The sequence below is a fragment of the Bombina bombina genome, chromosome 6 (assembly GCF_027579735.1).
Source record: "Bombina bombina isolate aBomBom1 chromosome 6, aBomBom1.pri, whole genome shotgun sequence".
Classification (NCBI taxonomy): domain Eukaryota; kingdom Metazoa; phylum Chordata; class Amphibia; order Anura; family Bombinatoridae; genus Bombina; species Bombina bombina.
In genome coordinates, this window is record NC_069504.1 from 839,281,208 (window position 1) to 839,304,860 (window position 23,653).

Sequence of the window (23,653 nt, forward strand, 5' to 3'; positions counted from 1 at the left end):
CGACTCTAAATACCGGAGTTAGAAAGATCCCATTGAAAAGATAGGATACGCAATTTACGTAAGGGGATCTGCGGTATGGAAAAGTCGCGGCTGAAAAGTGAGCGTTAGACCCTATTTTGAGTGACTCCAAATACCGGCGGTTGCCTAAAACCAGCGTTAGGAGCCTCTAACTCTGGTTTTCACGGCTAACGCCAAACTCCAAATCTAGGTGTAAGCTAACAAAGCGTATCTCAAATTTTTAAAATTTGGAAAATGTATGCAAAGAAGCTTTATTAAAAGATTAGACTTCTCAAACAAGGAGAAATAAAAGGCAAAAGCTTTCTGACCTTTACGTTTCCCAGAGAAACAAACAAACAGGGCAGAAGACTGACGAAATTCAGCCCAACATAAAAATTTATTGCACAATGAAATATCACATAAGGAAGAATTAACTAACAATGGGTATAATTAACCCCTAAGGAACCTCTACATGAGCCATAATAAAGATAATCAGGGCATACTATTATTTATGAAGTATTAACCCTTAGTCTAGCTATCACAAAATAAGTTCCTGCATCCTGCTTTAAAATATCCTTTCCAAAGGATATAAATGTCCCAGAAACTGATACAGATTAAATATTATATGTGCCGATCTACTAACCTAGAAGACAAAAAGGAACTTACCTGCATTCTGGCCGTCCGGCAGGAGGACAGCTTACAAGGTATGAGAGGACACATACTCCTCACAGAGACCTGCAGAAAGAGAAAGAACAGAGTAAATCTACTCTGGCTTTCTATACCATGGCCAGCAAATATGTTAGGAAAACGCAGCAAGGCCCACCTAACTGCTTTAAAGCCACCACTGCCCTACTGAAGAGACTAACGTGGGTTACGGCTAGACCCAAAAATCTTGCTTGTAGCGAAAGAAATCCAAATTTTCTTCAGACACCAAAACTTCACCTCCTCAATTGACAAAAGGCAAAAGAGAATGACTGGGGTTTGTGGGAAGGGAAGTGATACTTAAAGGGACACTGAACCCAAATTTTTTCTTTCGTGATTCAGATAGAGCATGACATTTTTAAGCAACTTTCTAATTTACGTCTATTATCACATTTTCTTTATTCTCTTGGTATCTTTATTTGAAATGCAAGAATGTAAGTTTAGATGCCGGCCCATTTTTGGTGAACAACCTGGGTTGTTCTTGCCAATTGGTGGATAAATTCATCCACCAATAAAAAAGTGCTGTCCCAAGTCCTGAACCCAAAAAAAAAAGCTTAGATGCCTTCTTTTTCAAATAAAGATAGCAAGAGAACAAATAAAAATTGATAATAGGAGTAAATTAGAAAGTTGCATGCTCTATCTGAATCATGAAAGAAAAAAATTGGGTACAGTGTCCCTTTAACAGCTCTGCTGTGGTGGTGCTCTTTGCCTCCTCCTGCTGGCCAGGAGTGATATTCCCACTAGTAATTGATGACGTTGTGGACTCACCATATCTTAGGAAAGAAATATACGCGTGTAACTTGTATGCTGCGCCGTATATGTGATCGCTTGATTCAACTTAAAATTGGCAACACCGGGTTTTGCGCTCAACGCTACATATGTAATCTCGCCCAGAGTGTCTAACCTATAAACCCAAAAGGTGTGCCTCATCCGCAACCTATTATATGAATAAGAACTCACAATTTGTTCTATGGGGTAACCTTTAAAAGGTTTAGTACATCCCTTATGCACTTTATTGCAATGTATAGGGATACTATGCTTCATATTTTTCTTTATGTTATTTAAGTGTTCACACCATCTCTTTCCCATTCTTCTACAAGTGTGGCCCACATATTGGAGCCCACAATCGCAGCTCACCACATAAACTTCTTAAGTGGACCTACAAGTGAGATAACTTTGAATCAAAACATGTTCAGTTGGTGTGTCCATGTGTTATATATTTGCATATTTTGCACCTTTTACTTAAACAGCTATATGACCCACATCTATATGACTGCAAGCTCTGCAGTTAAGATCCTTAAAAAGATACCAACATTACAGAGAGCACGCATTACAGAGAGTGAGGCGGCGGTTGTACCCACCCTGGTCTCGATACTTGATAATGTTTTGGCACACACATACATACATACATATATATTATTATTTTTTATTTTTATTAAGTGGTATAGGGATTTATATATGCACTTTATGCTTATGTGGGGCATGGGGACAGACATGGACAGATTGTATAGGATGTTTGATGATTTTTTATATGCACTGATGATTCTTATGACGGCGTATTGGGGTTGCAGTTACTTGTTGCTGATTGGTTGAGGGTGGGTTTAAAGTGGAATGGAGGAGTTTGTTTTATGATGATCTGTTTTTTGCTGTATTAGGCCAAGAAACGCGTTGCTAAGTTTTAAATAAAATGTATTTTAACACAATCCTCTGGCTGGCACAGTTTCCATCACATTTGGGACCCTGGCGGAGCCTTTACTTTGTTGCAAGTTGGTGCGTAAGAGTTCTGTCTATTCTGATACGGGAAGTGAGCCCGCCGGACTACTCAGAGGATCTGGCCTGTCTATTTTGCAATAACGCTAGTGCATATATGTGAGTGAGATTATGCATACTATAAGCTGTATATCTATGGAAAACAATTAGGGCTGCAACTAACAATTATTTTCATAATCAATTAATCGGACGATTATTTTTTTCGATTAATCGACTAATCGGATAAAAAAAGAATCAATAATCGTTTCCTATATTTTAAATAGAATCCACATACTGAGTGTTACAAATATAAACTTCAGACTAAAACTTTACATTAACACAACTGTTTGTCCAATTTTAAAGCAGCAGAGCACAGTTTTATAATTTAAGCAAAACAAAAACTTTGCAAAGAGGTAGAACTTCCACCTTGGCAAGGGGCTTCTCAATAAAGTAACCCTTGACTTCATTCTTCATCTTATATCATATCTTGAATATCTATATGCAATGGTAAATAACCAGCTATAAGGTTAGGGGAAAATATCTAGTCCGCTCTAAAAATAACAGATATATACTTATAAAGGATGAATCTGGTACATATTTATTAAAAATATAAAAAAAAAAAAAACAATAAAAAATGAAATCAAAAGTGCTAAAGACTATATATAGAAACATAGAAACATAGATATTGACGGCAGATAAGAGCCATAGGCCCAGCAAGTCTGCCCGACCTTACCTAACAGTATAAACTTATCTAGTTCGTAGGATAGCCTTATGCTTGTCCCATGCATTTTTAAAGTCCCCCACAGTGTTTGTTGCTACTACCTCTTGAGGAAGTTTATTCCATAAATCAATCACTCTTTCTGTAAAGAAGTGCTTCCTCAAATTACTCCTGAATCTACTACCCTTTAGCTTGAGCTCATGACCCCTTGTTCTTGAATATCAATAACAGGACATTCTATTCATAAGTCATCTAATGCCTATGGAACTAATAGAGACCATGAAATATATCATATTCTCACCCACAACAGATTTTCCCCTCTTATAGAACAAGATTATAGATACCAACATAATCAAAGAGACCAATACAGATCACACACCAACACAAATTATAAAGATCAACCACCACAACAATATACTTCACACTCGAACTTTAGAGATTCATTACAACAACGTCATACACCTAAATCATCTTCAAGCTCCTATCATCATAATCAGAATAGCCAACATTTCCAGAAATCAAACAGAGAGCATACGTCTGGTCCTTCCAATACACAAACTGATCATTCCAATCACAACAGGGACACAATATCTTTCCAAGATTCACCTATCCCCCATAATTCTGCTTCTTTTTTAGAAGAACGTATACCACTAGCACCACTTTGGAGAAGAGAGGGCCAAAATACTCCATACCAACAACCTGGAAAAAACAAAAGAACACACACAAACGGGGACACAGGGGAAGGGGAGTTGCCACCAAGGAAAAGAAGTTACAACAACTAAGTAAAGGCATATTTAATTTATCAGATAGATCATTATCCAATGATGAGATTAGAATTTTGGGTAAAGGCTTGAGCTTTTGCCCTTCGAACTCACACCAGATGTTTGAATTATTTGTTGATTTAAACAAATACACAACAAAATTAGCCTTACAGCGCTATTTCGCTAACAAACAATTAAGAGCACAGAAAACTATAGGCCTTCCAGTTCTTACAGACAATATGACAGCACAAAGAAACATGTCAGTTCTTTATATAGACCCAGAAGATCTCTCTGAACAATTATTTGAAGGAGTGATCCATACGGATCTAGCCCCACCCTCGTCATTTTACCCTAATAGAGAAAATCTAGCTTACCTAGATATATTCCAGAATTTGGTGTTAGAAGATTTTGAGAAACTTCCTTCACATAATATGAAACATAGTAATATATGGCCAAATGAACAAAGGGCTTTACGTAATCTTACAAAAGACAACACGATTATAATTCGCCAGGCAGACAAAGGCGGTGGCCTAGTAATACAAAATTATGAGGATTATATATGTGAAGCAAAGAGAATTTTATTGGATAAAGATTATTATAAAAAACTTGTAATAGATCCTACAGACTCATTTACCAAGGAGCTCAAAAAATTAATTAATTATGGATATGAGCATGGCATTTTGACCAATAAAGAAAGAAAATTTTTAACTCCTACAAATCCAAACACTCCATATTACTACCACTTACCAAAAATTCATAAACAGATCCAGAATCCACCCGGTAGACCAATCATTGCAGAAATGAATAGCTTAACTGATAACCTATCACTATACATTGATTTTTATCTTCAAATATATGTAATTCAACTTAGGTCCTATATTAAGGACACTACCGATTTGTTGCTTAAATGATCTAATATTAAGAAAGAACAACAGTTACTTTGGGTATCTTGTGACGTCAGTTCACTATATTCAAATATAAAACATGATATAGGTATTGACTCTGTAGACTGTTATCTGAGTGATGATCCATATATGCCTGACATACAGAAAAACTATTTACTTAAACTCATACACTTCATATTAACTCACAATTATTTTAAGTTTTTAGACAATGTTTTTCTTCAAACCAAGGGAACGGCCATGGGCACCAGATTTGCTCCCAGTTTTGCAAATTTATTCATGGGCACTTTCGAGTCCAAATACATCTATAATGCAAGGTGGGAGCAAAATCTGGTCTTCTATGGCCGTTATATAGATGATCTGTTGTTTATCTGGAGGGGACCATTACAGTCTCTTACCTCTTTCCAAGAGGAACTTAATAATAATACCATGGGCATTCAATTCACTTGGAATACCCAAAGGGATAAAATTGATTTTTTAGATGTCACCCTTATGTGGGGTGATGATAATAGTATTCAGTCATGTACTTTTTTTTAAACAAGTAGATAGTAACAATTTTTTAGATTATTACAGTAATCATTATACAAGTTGGAAAACAAATATTCCATACAGCCAGTTTAGGAGGATCCGGCGTAACTGTACAGATATTACAACTTATGACTCACAAAGCTTAATCCTAAAGAACAAATTTAAGGAAAAACATTACCCTGATGAATTAATAGAACTAGGATTCCAAAAAGCACGCTCTCTTAATAGAGAGGATTTATTGAAACCCAAAGTTAAAGTAATAAAGGAGGATGCAAATTATGAATCTTCATTTATTACTCAATATAATAATAATCACAAAGAGATTAAAAAGATTTTGTTTAAACATTGGCCATTACTCAAACGAAATATTTAAATCAATTTTACAAGACAAACCCAGATGTACTCTTAAAAGAGCGCCCACAATTAAGGAGAAGTTGGCACCCAGTAAGGTGGTAATGTGTAAACGTGCGTTCAAAACCTCTAATAGTAGTTCTCCTATTTCCATGATGTTTAATATAGGAACCTTTAGATGCAATAAAAATAGATGTCACATGTGTAAATATATCACTAATGGTCTAAAAAATATTATATCTAACAGCACCGGGGAATCTTTTGCGATCACTCAAAGAATAACATGTAATTCTAACTATGTAGTCTATTTCATAACATGTTTGTGTGATATAAATATATACATATATATAGGCCGCACCTGTAGAAAAATTAGACAAAGATGGTCAGAACATTTGAGATGTATCTTAAAAGGATCCAACAAATACAGCACTTCTAGACATCATTTTTCCATGCATGGCAAAAACAAATGTGTCATGACCATTACCCCGTTAGAAATTATCCCTGCTACCAGTTTCCAGAATAGAATGACTAAATTACGTCAGAGGGAAACTTTTTGGATATACCAATTTAAATCTTTATACCCCGAGCGCCTTAATGAAGTTATAGACTCTGCTGCCTTTTAATATACCTTATTTTCATATCCCAGGATTATACATAACATAGATATACATAAATATATTCTTTATATATACACATAACATCCCTTCTTTAGTGCATTACATTTATTTTCTTTATATCTATCGTCTTTTTATCATTCCAATATTTGGTATGGTATATATACCTTTTTAGTCACATTATTTTATATATATTTCTTCTATTAATATAGATTAGGCACCTTTATAGACACCCGCATGAAATACTCATAAGTCATGTTCTGTTCTAGCATAATTCACCTTTATAAACATTATAGCTATTAGATAGATACAGCTATGCAATATATATCTATACTGCACCATTATTTCACTATTATTCTTTATCGTTTTTTATATACAAACATCTAGCATGTTTTCTAGTTCTCACATATTTGCCTAACACATATTCACTTGAGTCACGCTTAGTTATAGTTTATTGTTCCATATCATTCATTCCCTTCATATCTTTTAAATATATTATATACATACATACATTTAGTAATATTGAATACAAGTTGTATCATATACGGTATGAGTATCACTTGCACTTTCACTAGCCAACATACGTAGTCATCACGTCATTAGATACACACTCATATTGAACACACGTAGGGTATACACTATGCATCTACTATGGTGGAACCGATATATCATATACGGTAAGAGTATCACTTGCACTTTCACTAGCCAACATACGCAATCATCACGTCAGACACACACCCATATTGAACACACGTAGGGTATACACAATGTATCTACTCTGGTGGAACCGATTAGAGCGTTCCCATTGGTCCAGCGTAACACACCCATCTTCATTTAGCTTTTAGCCGTCAACTATCAAACCTCATAATCGAGACAGATTTTTCATTCAAAGTTTCATTTTATACTTATAAGGTTTACTGATCAAGCATAACTACATTAAAAATGTGCTAGTTTATCATATATATGCATAATACATGTATTGTTTAGTATTGCAATGAATTTTACATATTAGTACTATCTTATACGTACAGGAGTGAGACGGTTCACAATATTTATGATCAAATTTTGATGCACTTTATTTTATTTTTTATATATCATTACAGTATATGCGCTCATTATACTATACTTGGGATTGTTCATTAGAATTGTATAAATTGTATTTTTCTCGAACATGTTTTCAGCAACTTATGTGGCTAATCAATGCAGCACCTGTGTAACGCTATTCAGCTGCTCAACATTCAGCGTGCATTGGTATATATGTAGGGGACTCCAGTGTATTCAGTATCATTTGCCTGAGGAAAAAGCGCGGTGAGCGCTTAGAAACGCGTAGCATTGTATCACAGGTTTATTGTCTTATCTGTGTACTTTTTTATACCTTTTTTAATTAAATATTTTATTATATATATTTATACTGGAGTCTTCTTCTATTGTTCTGACGTCCATCACCTTTATCCGGAGTCTATCTTCAATTGCAGCAGTACAGCCTGGGTTTATATGTGCACTAGGTCACCATAATACACCTAGTATGCTCCATTTGCACAGTGTGCCATACAATTTGTGAGTATTCCTTTGTCAGCATAAATCGACATTCATTATATGTCCACAATTGATTTGCACTAGGGGTGGCCCTCTTCTTTCTTACAATTTAATAACAGGACAAAGCCTTACACATTTATTTATACAGTACATATAATCAACAATATCAAGCAATCCGCTAATAATTGTGCAAACAGATAATAAATAGTGCACGTCAATTTAAATAACTCCCATCAATCTAGGGGCTAGGTGTAAATAACAAGCTTGGCACTATATCATGCAAAGCACCTGATTTAAAATAAACAATCCAAATGATGACTCCTATTATATCTGGGTTGAACATAAGCCAGGGGTAGTTGTAAACGTATACTGTCCTGAAAAAGTGAAAAGTAGACGTCTGTAGACATCCTTTAGGCTAAGGACATAACCATAAAACACAATACCATGTGCAGAAGATCAGTGGAGTGAAGCAGCTGGGTTGTGCACAGACCAACTAATTGCAAACCAACTAATCGATTATGAGATTTGTTGACAACTATTTTCATAATCGATTATGACGATTAGTTGTTGCAGCTCTAAAAACAATATTGCAACATGTGGCACCTTCTTTTCGTTGCTGTTAAATAACAGATTACATTATCACAGGGGTTAAGATTAAAGGGACATTATACACTAGATTTTTCTTTGCATAAATGTTTTATAGATGATCCATTTATATAGCCCATACAGTTTTATTTGTTTGTTTGTTTGTTTTTTTAAATGTATTGTTTTGCTTATTTTTAAATAACATTGCTCTGATTTTCAGACTCCTAACCAAGTCCCAAAGTTTGAGGAGAATACTGATGTATACCTACTCCAGCTTGCTCCTGTTTGTGTAAAGAGTATTTTTATATGCAGAGGTGGGGGGGGGGGTTCTGCTATTTCCCACTTGCAGTGGGTGTTCCAGCTACCTTTTTAACAGAGCTAACAGAGGCGTAACTAGAAACCACAGGGCCCAGGTGCAAGAATCTAAGAAGTGCCACCCACCCCCACAAAAAAAAGTGAATTTGATACATATCTTTATTTTTACATTTAACAGAAAAAAATGTGAATCAGATTACATGTCTGCAAAAGTAGGTACCCCGTGCCCACAGTCTGTGAGATGGTCTGACCCACTATTACTGTATATAGTGACACTGTCTGTAATCTGCCGGTGAGATGGCTGGCCTGACCCTACCCTCCCCAGTACTTTATAAAGTGACCACAGTAGTCTGTGACATGGTCAAGCCCCCCCGTACTGTATATAGTGGTACTGTATAGTGACACTGTTTACCCCCTCCCCCCATGCTGTAGTAACAAGGTCTGTAATTTGCTGGTTCCACAAACATACACACCCACACATAAATGCATAAATAAATACACACACAGTCACATACACACACACACACATAAACACCAATGGGTAAAACAGAAACACTAACCCCTGTAGTCAGAGACACTAGTGAAGCATCATGTCACACTCACATGATATCAGTGCAGGCAGTGGCAGGTCAACGTTTTTTTATTGTAAAAAAAAAAAATTGCGACCTCTGCAGCCCCTGTAGTTTTGTCCCTGAGAGCTAAACTGGGAGCTTCTAAGTAAGTTTTTAAACGGTTTTATACTGGATTTTTAGATCAGTATCGGTGCATATTATTCTTTATAGTAGTTTCTATTACATGCAGTTACATAAAAATTGGTGTATACTGTCCCTTTAATACTGCATTGGCATCTACTATATAAAACTATAAGACATACCTCCGTGGAGTATTGAGGGGATCTTCCAGCTCTTCCTCCTCTTCAGTCTCACTATCATGCAGACATTTTGACTTTCTTTTTCTCTTCTTGTGTTCACAACACTGTTGTGTTGAAGGCTGAAATAATAGCTTACTGCTAAAAATACCCATACTTAGATCCTGGGAAAAAGAAGAGAACAGTGGTGATTGTTTTGATCTTAACAGCCATTATCTTAAACTATTACCAGATAACTGCAAATAAATTCAAGCGTAAATATTATATATATATATATATATATATATATATATATATATATATATATATATATATATATATATTTAAATACAATATTAACATATTAAAATACAGTTTGACCCAGTGACGTGCACTCATTGGAGGCAGGTGAGGCAGTGCCGCACCTGCCATTTGGGCCAAAATAAAAACAAATAGAGATTTTTATTTAAAAAAAAAAAAAAGTGAAAATTTTTTTTTTTTTGACTTGTCAAAGTAATATTGCGCAATAGAGAGGCACTGGGTTCTGGTGTTTCTCTATTGCGCAATATTTCTAGTGTGTTTGATATCTAGCTGCTCTGCAGCATCACCCGGTGGTGATTTGCAGGAGCAGCGCGGCAGAGAAAATAACTATATGAGGCATCTCTCATGAGGCCTCGACTGTTTCCTGGGAGACCGGCTCACGCTCATCCAATCAACACTGGTTTTACTGTTGATTGACTCCCTGGCCCTGCTGCACTAGTACTGAGACGGAGGTTTTCTGCGCATGCGCAAGGGAAGAGCAGCGCGGCGGCGGGAACAACAGCCAGTCACAGAGTGCCACTCATTCCTGCTTGACACCTCTGAGCCAACAGCCAAGTAGCGAATAGTGGAGGACTCGGAGTAGGCTGCCCGATCTCTATAGACTCTCTGCTCTCTCCCACTGCAGACACCGCATATCGCAGCTGCTGCCCCTGCCTGACCGCGAGGACCTGTCGCTCAGCTCAGCCTGAGTGTCACCGCAGTACCGCACTCATCTGCTGAAGGAAGGAGCCAAAGTGGGGTCACACTGAGTCTGTCACACTCACACAAGTAAGTCATAAAGAATGACAGCCGTGTGTGATAGTGTGATGATCTCAGTAGCTAGTGTACTAGTACAGCCTGCTGCCTGTAATAATATTATATCATATAATATTATGTATATATATTTTTTATTGTGAGGCTTGGAGTTAACGTTGTATAACTTGTAAGTTGGAAACTTGTACTACAAGTGTACAACTTACAAGTTATACAACGTTAACCCCAAGCGTCTTGTACAGAGAGACAGAGAGTATACTGTAAGTTAAAAAAATACTGGGTCTGGACCGGGTAGTGGTGGGTGCCTGCCTGGCCTGCCCCCCCTCTGCTTAAATTTGAAGTGCCTGTGTGTTACTGTGTTTTCAACTAGGAACACTCAACACTTGTGTTGTGAGTGACGCAGTCTGATCCTCTTATTTGCTTAGTTAGTAAATGTATTTTGTGTATGACCCGGTCAGTGTTGTAAGTAGTTACAACACTGACCAGGTCATACACAAAATACATTTATTAAACTTTCAAGTTGCTGGCTATGCTTATGCTATCTATATCTAAGTAGTATGTTGTTGTTTCACTTCCCAACTTTGGCTGCTTAATAAATATATTTTAATGAGCAGCCATCTTGTGATTTAGTGCTGTGCTTATTTGCTTAATAAATGTATTTTGTGTATGACATGGTGGTCAGTGTTGTAACTTAAGTTACATTTATTAAGCAAATAAGCACAAAATCACAAAATGGCTGCTCATTAAAATATATTTCTTATTTTAATATATTTATTAATAGTAAAAGTTACACTACTGACTCAGTAGTGTAACTTTTACTATTATAAATATATTAAAATAAGAAATATATTTTAATGAGCAGCCATTTTGTGATTTTGTGCTTATTTGCTTAATAAATGTAACTTAAGTTACAACACTGACCACCATGTCATACACAAAATACATTTATTAATCAAAACTTGCAAGTTGCTATCCTAATACTAAGCTGTAACAGCACCAGGATATGCGGGCGCGCTATTATTGTGTATATGGTGGCGCCTGGTGGACTTCACTGGACTCTGATGACGACGGTGACATAACATAATTTATACTGAGACTGACTGACTCTGAGACTAACTGTTGACCTGTATTAATGTATTTATATTTATTATGGTACTACTGGCCCTGCCGCCCTGGCCGGTTGTTGTTGTGTTAGTCTCTTTCCTATATTCACTTATTGTAGCTACTAATTCAGATTAAAGTTATCCATATCGTGCTTGGGAATGCATTGACATTTATGCAACAGTCCCCTGTGTCTCTTTCCCCCTCCCCTGTGTCTCTCCCCCCTCCCCTGTGTCTCTCCCCCCTCCCCTGTGTCTCTCTCCCCCTCCCCTGCATCTCTCCCCTCTGTCTCTCTCTCTCTCCCCTCTGTATGCCTCTCTCTCTCTCCCCTCTGTCTGTCTCTCTCTCTCTCCCCTCTGTATCTCTCTCTCTCTCTCCCCTCTGTATCTCTCCCATCTGTCTCTCTCTCCCCTCTGTCTCTCTCTCTCTCCCCTCTGTCTCTCTCTCTCCCCTCTGTCTCTCTCTCTCTCTCCCCTCTGTCTCTCTCTCTCTCTCCCCTCTGTCTCTCTCTCTCTCTCCCCTCTGTCTCTCTCTCTCTCTCCCCTCTGTCTCTCTCTCTCTCTCCCCTCTCTCTCTCTCTCTCTCTCCCCTCTGTCTCTCTCTCTCTCTCCCCTCTGTCTCTCTCTCTCTCTCCCCTCTGTCTCTCTCTCTCTCTCCCCTCTGTCTCTCTCTCTCTCTCTCTCCCCTCTGTCTCTCTCTCTCTCTCCCCTCTGTCTCTCTCTCTCTCTCCCCTCTGTCTCTCTCTCTCTCTCCCCTCTGTCTCTCTCTCTCTCTCCCCTCTGTCTCTCTCTCTCTCTCCCCTCTGTCTCTCTCTCTCTCTCCCCTCTGTCTCTCTCTCTCTCTCCCCTCTGTCTCTCTCTCTCTCTCCCCTCTGTCTCTCTCTCTCTCTCCCCTCTGTCTCTCTCTCTCTCTCCCCTCTGTCTCTCTCTCTCTCTCCCCTCTGTCTCTCTCTCTCTCCCCCCCTCTGTCTCTCTCTCTCTCTCCCCCCTCTGTCTCTCTCTCTCTCTCCCCCCTCTGTCTCTCTCTCTCTCTCCCCTCTGTCTCTCTCTCTCTCTCCCCTCTGTGTCTCTCTCTCTCTCCCCTCTGTGTCTCTCTCTCTCTCCCCTCTGTCTCTCTCTCTCTCCCCTCTGTCTCTCTCTCTCTCCCCTCTGTCTCTCTCTCTCTCCCCTCTGTCTCTCTCTCTCTCCCCTCTGTCTCTCTCTCTCTCCCCTCTGTCTCTCTCTCTCTCCCCTCTGTCTCTCTCTCTCTCCCCTCTGTCTCTCTCTCTCTCCCCTCTGTCTCTCTCTCTCTCCCCTCTGTCTCTCTCTCTCTCCCCTCTGTCTCTCTCTCTCTCCCCTCTGTCTCTCTCTCTCTCCCCTCTGTCTCTCTCTCTCTCCCCTCTGTCTCTCTCTCTCTCCCCTCTGTCTCTCTCTCTCTCCCCTCTGTCTCTCTCTCTCTCCCCTCTGTCTCTCTCTCTCTCCCCTCTGTCTCTCTCTCTCTCCCCTCTGTCTCTCTCTCTCTCCCCTCTGTCTCTCTCTCTCTCCCCTCTGTCTCTCTCTCTCTCCCCTCTGTCTCTCTCTCTCTCCCCTCTGTCTCTCTCTCTCTCCCCTCTGTCTCTCTCTCTCTCCCCTCTGTCTCTCTCTCTCCCCTCTGTCTCTCTCTCTCTCCCCTCTGTCTCTCTCTCTCTCCCCTCTGTCTCTCTCTCTCTCCCCTCTGTCTCTCTCTCTCTCCCCTCTGTCTCTCTCTCTCCCCTCTGTCTCTCTCTCTCTCCCCTCTGTCTCTCTCTCTCTCCCCTCTGTCTCTCTCTCTCCCCTCTGTCTCTCTCTCTCCCCTCTGTCTCTCTCTCTCCCCTCTGTCTCTCTCTCTCCCCTCTGTCTCTCTCTCTCCCCCCTCTGTCTCTCTCTCTCCCCTCTCTCTCTCTCCCCTCTCTCTCTCTCCCCCTCTGTCTCTCTCTCTCTCTCTCCCCTCTGTCTCTCTCTCCCCTCTGTCTCTCTCTCCCCCCTCTCTCTCTCCCCTCTGTCTCTCTCTCTCTCTCTCTCCCCTCTGTCTCTCTCTCTCCCCTCTGTCTCTCTCTCTCTCCCCCTCTGTCTCTCCCCCTCTGGCTCTCTCTCTCCCCTCTGTCTCTCTCTCCCCCTCTCTCTCTCTCTCTCTCTCTCCCCTCTGTCTCTCTCTCTCTCTCTCTCTCCCCTCTGTTTCTTTGTCTCTCTCTCCCCCTCTGTCTCTCTGTCTATCTCTCTCTCTCCCTGTCTCTCCCACCCCCTCTGTCCAATTTTCATCTAATATCTAATTTCCTTCATTCTCTTGATATCCTTTGTTGAAAATCATATATAAATATGCTCAGTAGCTGCTGATTGGTGGCTGCACAATAGATACCTCATGTGATTGGCTCACCCATGTACATTGCTATTTCTTCAACAAAGGATATCTAAAGAATGAAGGCATATCCTAGCCAGTGCCTCACCTGCCTCTGACCTCACTGCACGTCACTGGTTTGACCTATACTGATACTTTTTTCGGCAATCACTGCTAGTCTGTACTGAAATGTAAGCTGTTTTGGTAGGCCACTGCCCCTTACCATTGCTTGTGAGCCCTGACGAAGCCCTGACAATATGAAGGGGTGAAACGTACATTGGCGAATATAATTGGATGCTGAACTACTATAGTTTGGGTGATCATCTTTAAAGGGACAGTCAACACCAGATTTTTTTGTTGTTTAAAAAGATAATTGCTTTATTACCCATTCCCCAGTTTTGCATAACCAACACTGTTATATTAATACACTTTTTTACTTCAGTGACTATCTTGTATCTAAGCATCTTCTGATCGCCCCTAATCACAAGACTTTTAGTTATTATCTATTGACTTGCATTTTAGCCAATTAGTACAGTGTCTGCCACTAGCCACAGGCGTGATCACAATGCTATCTATATGGTTTACCTGAACTACTATCCCCTGTTGTGAAAAGCAAATACAAAAGCATGTGATTAGAGGCGGCCTTCAAGGGCTTAGAAATCATATGAGCCTTCCTAGGTTTGCTCTCAACTGGAATACCAAGAGAACAAAGCAAAATTGTTGATAAAAGTAAATTGGAAAGTTGTTTAAAATTACATGTCCTATTTGAAAAATAAAAGGTTTTTTTGGACTTGACTGTCCCTTTAACTCTTTTGCTGGTAAGCAGTACATTAAGGGCATGCTTTTCACTGTGGCAATCTGGAAGGACATATACCAAATTGGTTTCTGAGAGTGAGGCGTTCAGAGGTGGGACGGCTCCCAAACAGTACTTTGCATAAATTAAACACATAGCATTGCAGAGTTGCTAATGTTAAAATGACACGCTCTAACAAAATTAGAACATGTAATTTGTCCACTATAATGGCCTATTAAACTTGTGAGAAAAATTTTAAGTTAAAGGGCCATAATACCCAAATGTTGAAACACTTGAAAGTGAAGCAGCATAGCTGTAAAAAGCTGACTAGAAAATATCACCTGAACATCTCTATGTAAAAAAGGAAGATATTTTACCTCAAAAGTTTCTCAGTAGCCACATCCCATTGTAAAGGACTTCTAAGCAGCAAATCAGTATGTCTGTCCCGGGACAGCGGAATGTCAGGGTGCCAGGAATCAGACTGAGACGAGAAGTGTAAAAATAATCACACCTTTATTAATAGCAAAAAATATTAAAAAGTCCACAAGTCAAATAACAAGCCAGGAGTCAAAACCAGAGCTGGTAGTCAGACGAGCCGAGTCAGGAGCCAAAGCGAATAGTCAGACGAGCCGGAATCAGGAACAAGGAAAACAGCAGAGTCAGGAAAAAGCCAGGGATCAGGAAGGACATCAGGCAGCCAGGTAATACACAGGAACTCTCACAAACAGGTCTGAGACAACGCAAAGGCAAAGCATACTGAACAGAGGCCCTTTAAATAATAAGTGATGACATCACAATTCTGAGACTGCATCCTGTCTCACAGGGATGATGCACACCAGTCTGGCAATAAAAGGAAGTGCAGGAAATTAGCAGCATCCCCCACAATGCACCACAGTCAGCAAGGAGAGGTGAGTAAAATGGCTGCCAGCAGCACATGGCAAACAAACAGGGAAAAACCCTGACACGGAAGGAGCGAGCTTTCGTGCACACTCATCTTATTTCCCTATTCAGTGTAAGGAAGTTTACAATGAAATCTCATGAGAGTTAAAGGGACAGTCTAGTATAATTTAAACTTTCATTATTTAGATAGGACTTTTAATTTTAATCAACTTTCCAATCTACTTTTATCATCAAATTTGCTTTTTTCTCTTGGTATTCTTAGTTTAAACTAAACATAGGTAGGCTCATATGCTAATTTCTAAGCCTTTGAGGGCTGCCTCTTATCACATGCTTTTTAAATCTCTTTTCAACACAAAGAGACAGAAAGTACACATGGGCCATATAGATAACACTGTGTTCAGTCACAGGGGGTTATTTAAGATTTAGCACGAAACAATGCTAAAATTTAAGACAATAGATAATAAACAGTCACAGTCATGTGATCAGGGGGCTGGAAATGGTTCCTAGATACAAGGTAATCACAGAGGTAAAAAGTGTATTAATATAACTGTGTTGGTTATGCAAAACTGGGGAATAGGTAATAAAGGCATTATCTTTCTTTTAAAACAATAACAATTCGATGGTAGACTGTCCCTTTAAGTGAAATCTCATGAGATCACAGTAAAAGAGTTCATGACCTCAGCACTGCTGATGCCGATTGGCTGCTGTTCATTTCTTCATTATTATTTTTTTTACCAGCAGCTGGGAGCAGCTGAGTATAACTTTTTACACAGAACTTACTCTGCTGAGCTGAGGAAATTGTGAGGTAAATTATCTTCCTTTTTTACATAGAGATGCTCAGGTGATATTTTCCTGTCAGCTTTTTACAGTTATACTGCATCAGTTTCAAGTGATTTAGCATATGAGTATTATGTCCCTTTAAGTTAAAGCTATTTAACCCTTTCGTGACAGGGTTAAAGTGTCTACATCGGAACACCTGTTCCGATGTAGACAAATTGAAACTACGCGATCGTGCATACGATCGCGAGATTTCAATTATTGGATCGCATCTGGGGGGCGTCCCTACAACCCTAGGAACGCCCTCCAGACCGCGATCAAGTCCTTGAAGCGCAGAAGGCTTCAGGACAGCCGTTTGATATGACGTTCTATTCCGTCATAACGGCTTTAAAGCCCAGTGTAAATATGACGGAATAGAACGGCATAACGGCGTTAAAAGGTTAAACTGATATTAAAGCTAATGGAAAGTGCAGGTTTGTGCACAACGTATGCTTACTAACATAACCCAAATGTCACTTGAAAGTGATACAGCATATCTGTAAAACGCTGACTAGAATATATCATATGAGCATATCAATTTAAAAAATATATTTTACCTCAAAATTTCCTCAGCAGCCACATCCCACTGTAAATAAGCTTTAAAAAGGGCCATCAGAGATGAAAAACTGGATGCTCTACTTTGATAGAGCATGTAATTTTGAGACTATCAACCTTGCATTACTGTCCATTTAACTTCCACAAAGAGATTAAAGACAAAATAAAAGAGCTACTCAGGACCCGCAGAGCACTATGGATCACAAGCAGAAAGTGCAGCTGATCCATTCAGCAGCGCTAATTATACAACAAGTCTTGCAACTAGTGCTGCTGATTGGATCAGTTTCCGCTCTGAACCAGCAGGGGCTCTGCAGGTCCTAAACGGTGCTTCCACTGCGTGTTTAAAGGGACATGAAACCCTAATTTTTCCATTCACGTTTCAGAGAGAAAATGCAATTTTAAACAATTTTACAATTTACTTCAATAATCTAATTTCTTTCATACTATTTGTATCCTTTGTTGAAAAGCAAACTTAGGTAGGCTCAGAAGCTGCTGAATGGTGGCTGCACATATATGCCTCCTGTTATTGGCTCACCCATGTGCATTGCTGTTTCTTTAATAAAGGAAACCAATCGAATAAAGTAAATTAGATAATAATAGTAAATTCGAAAATTGTTTAAAAAATTTTTTCTCTATCTGAAACATGAATGAAACTTTTTGGGTTTAATGTCTCTTTTATGCCACTACTTGGGTTAAATATCCAGTAGTATAGGGTCGATACAAATTAGAGCATGCAATTTTTCGACTATTATTACCCTTTGAGCATCCCATCTGGATACTTGTCCCAGGACTTTCTTTTCTTCCTCATTTAAAGGGATAGAAAGGTCAACAAACAAAATGTATGCTTACCTGATAAATTTCTTTCTTTCCATATATGGAGAGTCCACAATGTCATTCAATTACTAGTGGGAATATCACTCCTGGCCAGCAGGAGGAGGCGTAGAGCACCACACCAAAGCTGTTAGGTGTCACCCCCCTACCCATAATCCCCAGTCATTTGACCAAAGGGAAAAGGAATATTAATAATAGGTGTAACAAAATAGATATTGCAGAAAACTGACTGACAACCCTTTCTCCAGACCTTCCTGGAGAAAAGACACAATTCTAGGAATGCTGACCCTACTCCAAGATTAGCCCTTAGATTCACACCAATAAAAGTATTTACGCCATACCGTATATTTAGAGTAACAGGCTTGCAAGCCTGGATCATGGTCTCAATGACCGACTCAGAAAATCCACGCTTAGACAGAACTAAGCATTCAATCTCCAAGTAGTCAGTTTCAGAGAAACGAGATTTGAATGGAGGAATAGACCCTAAGTTAGAAGGTCCTTCCTCAGAGGCAATTTCCAGGGTGGCCGAGATTACATCTTCACTAGGTCTGCATACCAGATCCTGCGAGGCCATGCAGGAGCTATTAGAATTACCAATGCTCTCTCCTGTTTGATAAGAGCAATAATTCGTGGAAGGAGCGCAAACAGGGGAAACAGGTATGCTAAACCGAAATCCCAAGGGTCACAAACTCCAGATGTTGTGTCAGCTTCAAATGCCTTTGGTGATATGGGGAAGCTGAAAGCCTAAGAATTAAAATTGTAAAGTCTCTTAATTCTGTGTAAGTTGAAAGCCTTAAAATTGAAATTTTCAAAGTACAACTTATGTCGAATTTTCAGTTATTGTGTACCTTAGGAATGTATAAAATCATATATATGAATCTAGAAGATTGCCTTAGGCCCCATATACCAGATTGGATGAATGTCCTATATCAAATGAATAACTGTCTGGTGAATTTAAAATCTTCAACTAATTTCAAAATAATGAACATATTCTTTTGGGGGGTTTTCAGACATCTGATGTACAAATTAGGTTCCAAATATGACTAGTAGTTACTGCAGAGTTCACCTCCAATTACATATTTGATATAAGATGGTGACTAGGAAATGCAATATATACCAGTATATTAAATGAACTGATATATTAATTAAATATCATACTGACAGTATTAAATTATAAAAATCATTTTACATACACCAATATTTAAATGTATAGGAATTACTTACTAATATGATACTAGAAATATACCCATGTTTGGTCTCTATAAATATGGGCTAAATTAGATTAGAGATAGGACATATATCTTGACCAGATAAATGTATTAATACTAGAAAATATAGCATATTAAATATACATTTTAAAAGTATATAAGAATGTTTTGTAGTAGTATTTGCAAACAAAGCTACATTCCGTTGTCTGTTGCCCTCCGGTGTTTGATGCGAGAATTGCAACCAAAAAGGTATTTGGCTGTTGAGAGAGGACTTTCCAAATAACCAATCAGGGACAACCTCCGACAGGGTGTAAACAAATTCTATTGGAGCGATTCAGAGAATGAAGGAGTGGTCTGAGTAATATAGGCTTACACACATGGCAAGAGGAGACTCACTTGGCTAAAAAGAGAGATACACATATTATTGCCTGGTATTTTCTATGACTCTTGGCTGGAACACTTTCTTTCGGATAAGAAAGATAACTTGTGATCTATACCCTTGCGAATTGTGGAATATACCTTCACGTATGACCAATAGAATATTGTAAAATCTGAAACTCCCAAAGTTGGTTATTTTGTAATGTATATGGTTAATTTATATTTTAATAGATTTTAGCAAAGAAATTCTTCATAGTATAGTTAAGCTGCTACTGTGATTTAAGAGATATATGTTATTCTTATATTTAATATTGATTAGACTAGGGTAGTAAATAGACTGGTGTTAAATATTAATATTCAGAAAGATTTTTTGTATTTTGATGTCATATTGTGGCTAAATAAGAGTTTATTTCAGGCCAGGTTAATTGGCATATAAATTGGCTGTTGTATTAATAATATACAATCTCTCTGGTGGTTATTCATTGAGCACTGTAAGCTAGTAATCCATATGTTGATATTGGAGCAAGTGTTGCTGGATATTTGAAAATTGTCTTATAAGTTTAATAAATTTAATGGTAATGTGTTTTATTTAAAAAGCGATTCATTGTGAATAAGGTTAATCTACAGAAATATCTTTATAACTGGCTTTGTATAGAATAATTGTAATAGCATAGACATACTTCTATTGGCCATAAGTAATACGCTATTTACTACGTAAATATAATCATTGTGTATATAAAGGTAACTATTCAGAACAAAGGATTAAATATTAATTTTTAATAATACTGTTGTCAAATTTAAAGATCTCTCAATAGTGATATTTTAGAGTAGACTACAGAGATTTAATATCTTACTGGGGTGTACTGACAAAATCTCTGCTATATTACTTGTAGATATCGCCGACAATAGTTTCATACTGCTATTATTAATATTCATAATAACAATACACAACACATTGGAGGCATTACTGCTGAGATAATAATAAATATATTGTTACGTAAATATCTAACACGTCGTATCCTCCTCATCAGACGTATGAGGGAGGGCAACCTGCGTAGCAGTAGGTGAAACGGAAACCTTACTAACTGAATGTCTAATTTTCCTCTTCGTTTTCCCAGCATAGGAAAATCAGATAATGCTGCAGATGATACCTGTGCAGCAAAATCTGCAGGCAAATAAACTCCTCCAGGAGGCGGAGAGGAACTGCAGGGCACTGTATGTGACGCCATAGAGGCTTGGGACGTTTGAGGAGAAAGCTGTGGCATTGCCTGAACAGCATCATCCTAAGAGACATTGGGCTCAGAGGGCAACAATTTATCTTTAAATTGAAGTGTTCTAGCTAAGCGTGCAGCACAGAATTGCATAGGCAAAACAATTTGTGCCTCTAGGCATAACAAGCATTTGTCAAAAAACACAGAGTCTTGGTCCATGTCTATAATACTAAATAAAAAATTCCCTAAATTGTAGATTAGATTATTTTTTTTTTTAAATACCACAATTTGGTTGGCAGAAGTCTCTAAAAACGATAGTATAGTAAATCGACACTGAAGAGACTGAAATGCAATGACTCCGCTCCGTGAATATCCGACAGCAGAGAGAAGAAACTATGCAGCAAGTAAAAGGCGCGCGTTTCACTCTGCCTACAACATAAGATGCAAGTAGCTGCAGCTGGTTTCAATCTCAAGCAGTTTGTCAGTTAGCCTGTTCTAGCTAAGCAAGCAAAGAAAACCAACTGCCAAATTTTAGGTTTATACATAAATCCTTGTATAAAACATAAGCCCCATACACATACTAATAGTATTTAAACAAAATTAGCACAAAGAGGAAAAACGTCCCAATAAAGGGAGGATTAACCCCTAGTCTCAACATACATAATGTGCCTGCCCACTGCCAAAGAGAATCCTGTATAAAGGATTTTAAAAATGGGATGATTATAATTTTATTGCAAAAATAAGCTTCTATGCAGTACAAATACAGAAATGTTAAAAGATGGAGAGAGCTGCGTAAAGTGGGTGTTTTACTCTTCCATGCACGCTAAAAGACTGGTTATAAAAATATTATTTGGTGGTTTGCTTGTTTTTTAAATAGCATTCCTCTACCATTTATTAATTTGTAACCACATTATCCAGGTGATCATGGGATTACAAATATAATATTGGACTGTATTGTAAAAGGGAATGCAACATTTCTCAGCTAGGTGATCACTGCGGAAATGCTTGTTACCACGGTGATCATTTAGATATAATACTTAAACCAATATTTCTTTTTAAAAAATAAACAAGTTTATTTTTATAAAAATGTACTTTGGGATCCTTTTTTTTTTTTTTTACCATTTTTCTAATAATTATTTTTTAACTTTTTTATTTTACTCCTTAAAGACGTATACCATTGGAAAGGGTAGACGATTACATTTCCAATGGGGGTCTGTAGCTGCTTATATGCCTGAGATACAGGCATCTAAACAGCATGCTCCCATCTCCCTATAACTGACAATTGTAAGTTTTAAATAAAGTTGTGCAATCACGTCATCATGTCATTGCGCGTGACGTCACCACAAGGGGAGGGATGTGGATGGGGGTTCTCATACCTTCATCAAGGTGGGGGAGTGCTAGTGAAAGCTCTGAGTTGTCGTTAGCCCCTGAGTGGGAAAATTTGCAATGGCTCAGAGCCATCAGCACTGAATGGGTTAAGGACTTATATAAATGAGTTCCTGGAGTGTTCTAACAATCACTGTGTAAAATGTTTGCAGTCACTTTGAATTAGTTGAAAATAGACAAACTGCAGAGTTTTAAAAAGGACATGAAATCCAAATGTTTTCTTACAGAACCTGCAGCTTTAAAAAAAAAAAAAAAACTTTTCAATTAAATGATATTGTCTACTTTGTTTAATTCTCTTAGTAGCCTTTGTTAAAAAGAACACCTAGGTAAGGTGTAGGAGCAGAAAAGCACTATTGGGAGCTAGCTGCTTATTGGTGGCTGCACATAAATGCCACTTGTAATAAGTTATGTGCATTCGGATCCTTTGTGTGGATCCGAATGCGTAAGTAAGAAGCCGCTCGTTTCCTTTGGATATTTTAGTAGCTGGATTGATTCCTGTAAAAGATTCCCACTCTAAGATTTGCAGGGATATTTTACAGGAATCAATCCGCCTATGAAAATATCCGAAGGGAATGAGGGGCTCCTTACTTCCGCATTTGGATCCTCACAAATGATACAAACTCGCATATCTACTTGTTATTGATTCAACTGATGTGCTCACCTAGCTCCCAAGTACTGCATTGCTGCTCCTTCAGCAAAGAAAACAGAGCAAATGTGATAAAAGAAGTAAATTTAAAAGTTGTTTAAAATTGTATGATCAATCTGAATCATGGTAGATAACTTTTGGGTTTCATGTCCCTTTAATTACACTGAAGGGAAGCAAAACAATGCATGCGCAATACAATGTTTTTGTTTCTTTTGTTAACATTTTTTTTTTTACTATACATTAATAAAGATTGTAGAGGGAATTCAATTTAGACTTGATAGGTGGTGATAATCCTTACTAACCTTTCTGTTTTCAGGTCAGTTCTAGTGTCAGAGTTCTGGCTCCATGAAGGCACGCAGGCCCTGGGAAGATAAGAGTCATAGATGGGGGGGGGTAAAAAGAGAAGATTTCACACCCGATACCCCGTTTATCATTTTGTGGACTGAAAATATAAGATAGATCGATGATAGATAGATCGATGATAGATAGATAGATAGATAGATAGATAGATAGATAGATAGATAGACATATAAATAACTAAAAGAATGGGGATCCTGCAAGCCCACAACGTGGTCTCTCAATAATTGTCACCCACATATTAATCAGATATAAAAGTGCAATAAGAAAATGTTCTAACTTGTTGTAAAATAGTGTTATAGTGCTATTGCTTGCATATAACAACATATTTAACACCTGTAAATGGGTTAAACACTTAGTTAAATTCAGCTCCAAAGCAGGTATGCACTATTGGTACAAAGCTGAATACTGGCGAGCCAGTGACAAAAGACGTACGTGCGTAACCACCTATCATCAACAAT

The 23,653-nt window shown here is 38.3% G+C and overlaps 1 protein-coding gene across 5 annotated transcripts in view; it reads right to left on the reverse strand.

Annotated features, from left to right (window-relative positions):
- Positions 1-23,653, reverse strand: part of GMCL1 (germ cell-less 1, spermatogenesis associated) — a 509,303-nt gene that overhangs the window by 482,415 nt on the left and 3,235 nt on the right. For 2 of the 5 annotated variants that reach the window (XM_053718225.1, XM_053718220.1), the window contains exons 2-3: positions 23,138-23,197; positions 9,633-9,790 (exon numbers count right to left, since the gene is read on the reverse strand). In XM_053718225.1, the coding sequence (XP_053574200.1) occupies positions 9,633-9,781 (149 nt within the window). In that variant the 5' untranslated portion in view covers positions 9,782-9,790; positions 23,138-23,197. Of the gene's footprint in view, positions 1-9,632; positions 9,791-15,281; positions 15,386-23,137; positions 23,198-23,653 lie in introns of all 5 variants that reach the window. The other 3 variants (XM_053718221.1, XM_053718223.1, XM_053718224.1) reach the window with 3 other exon arrangements.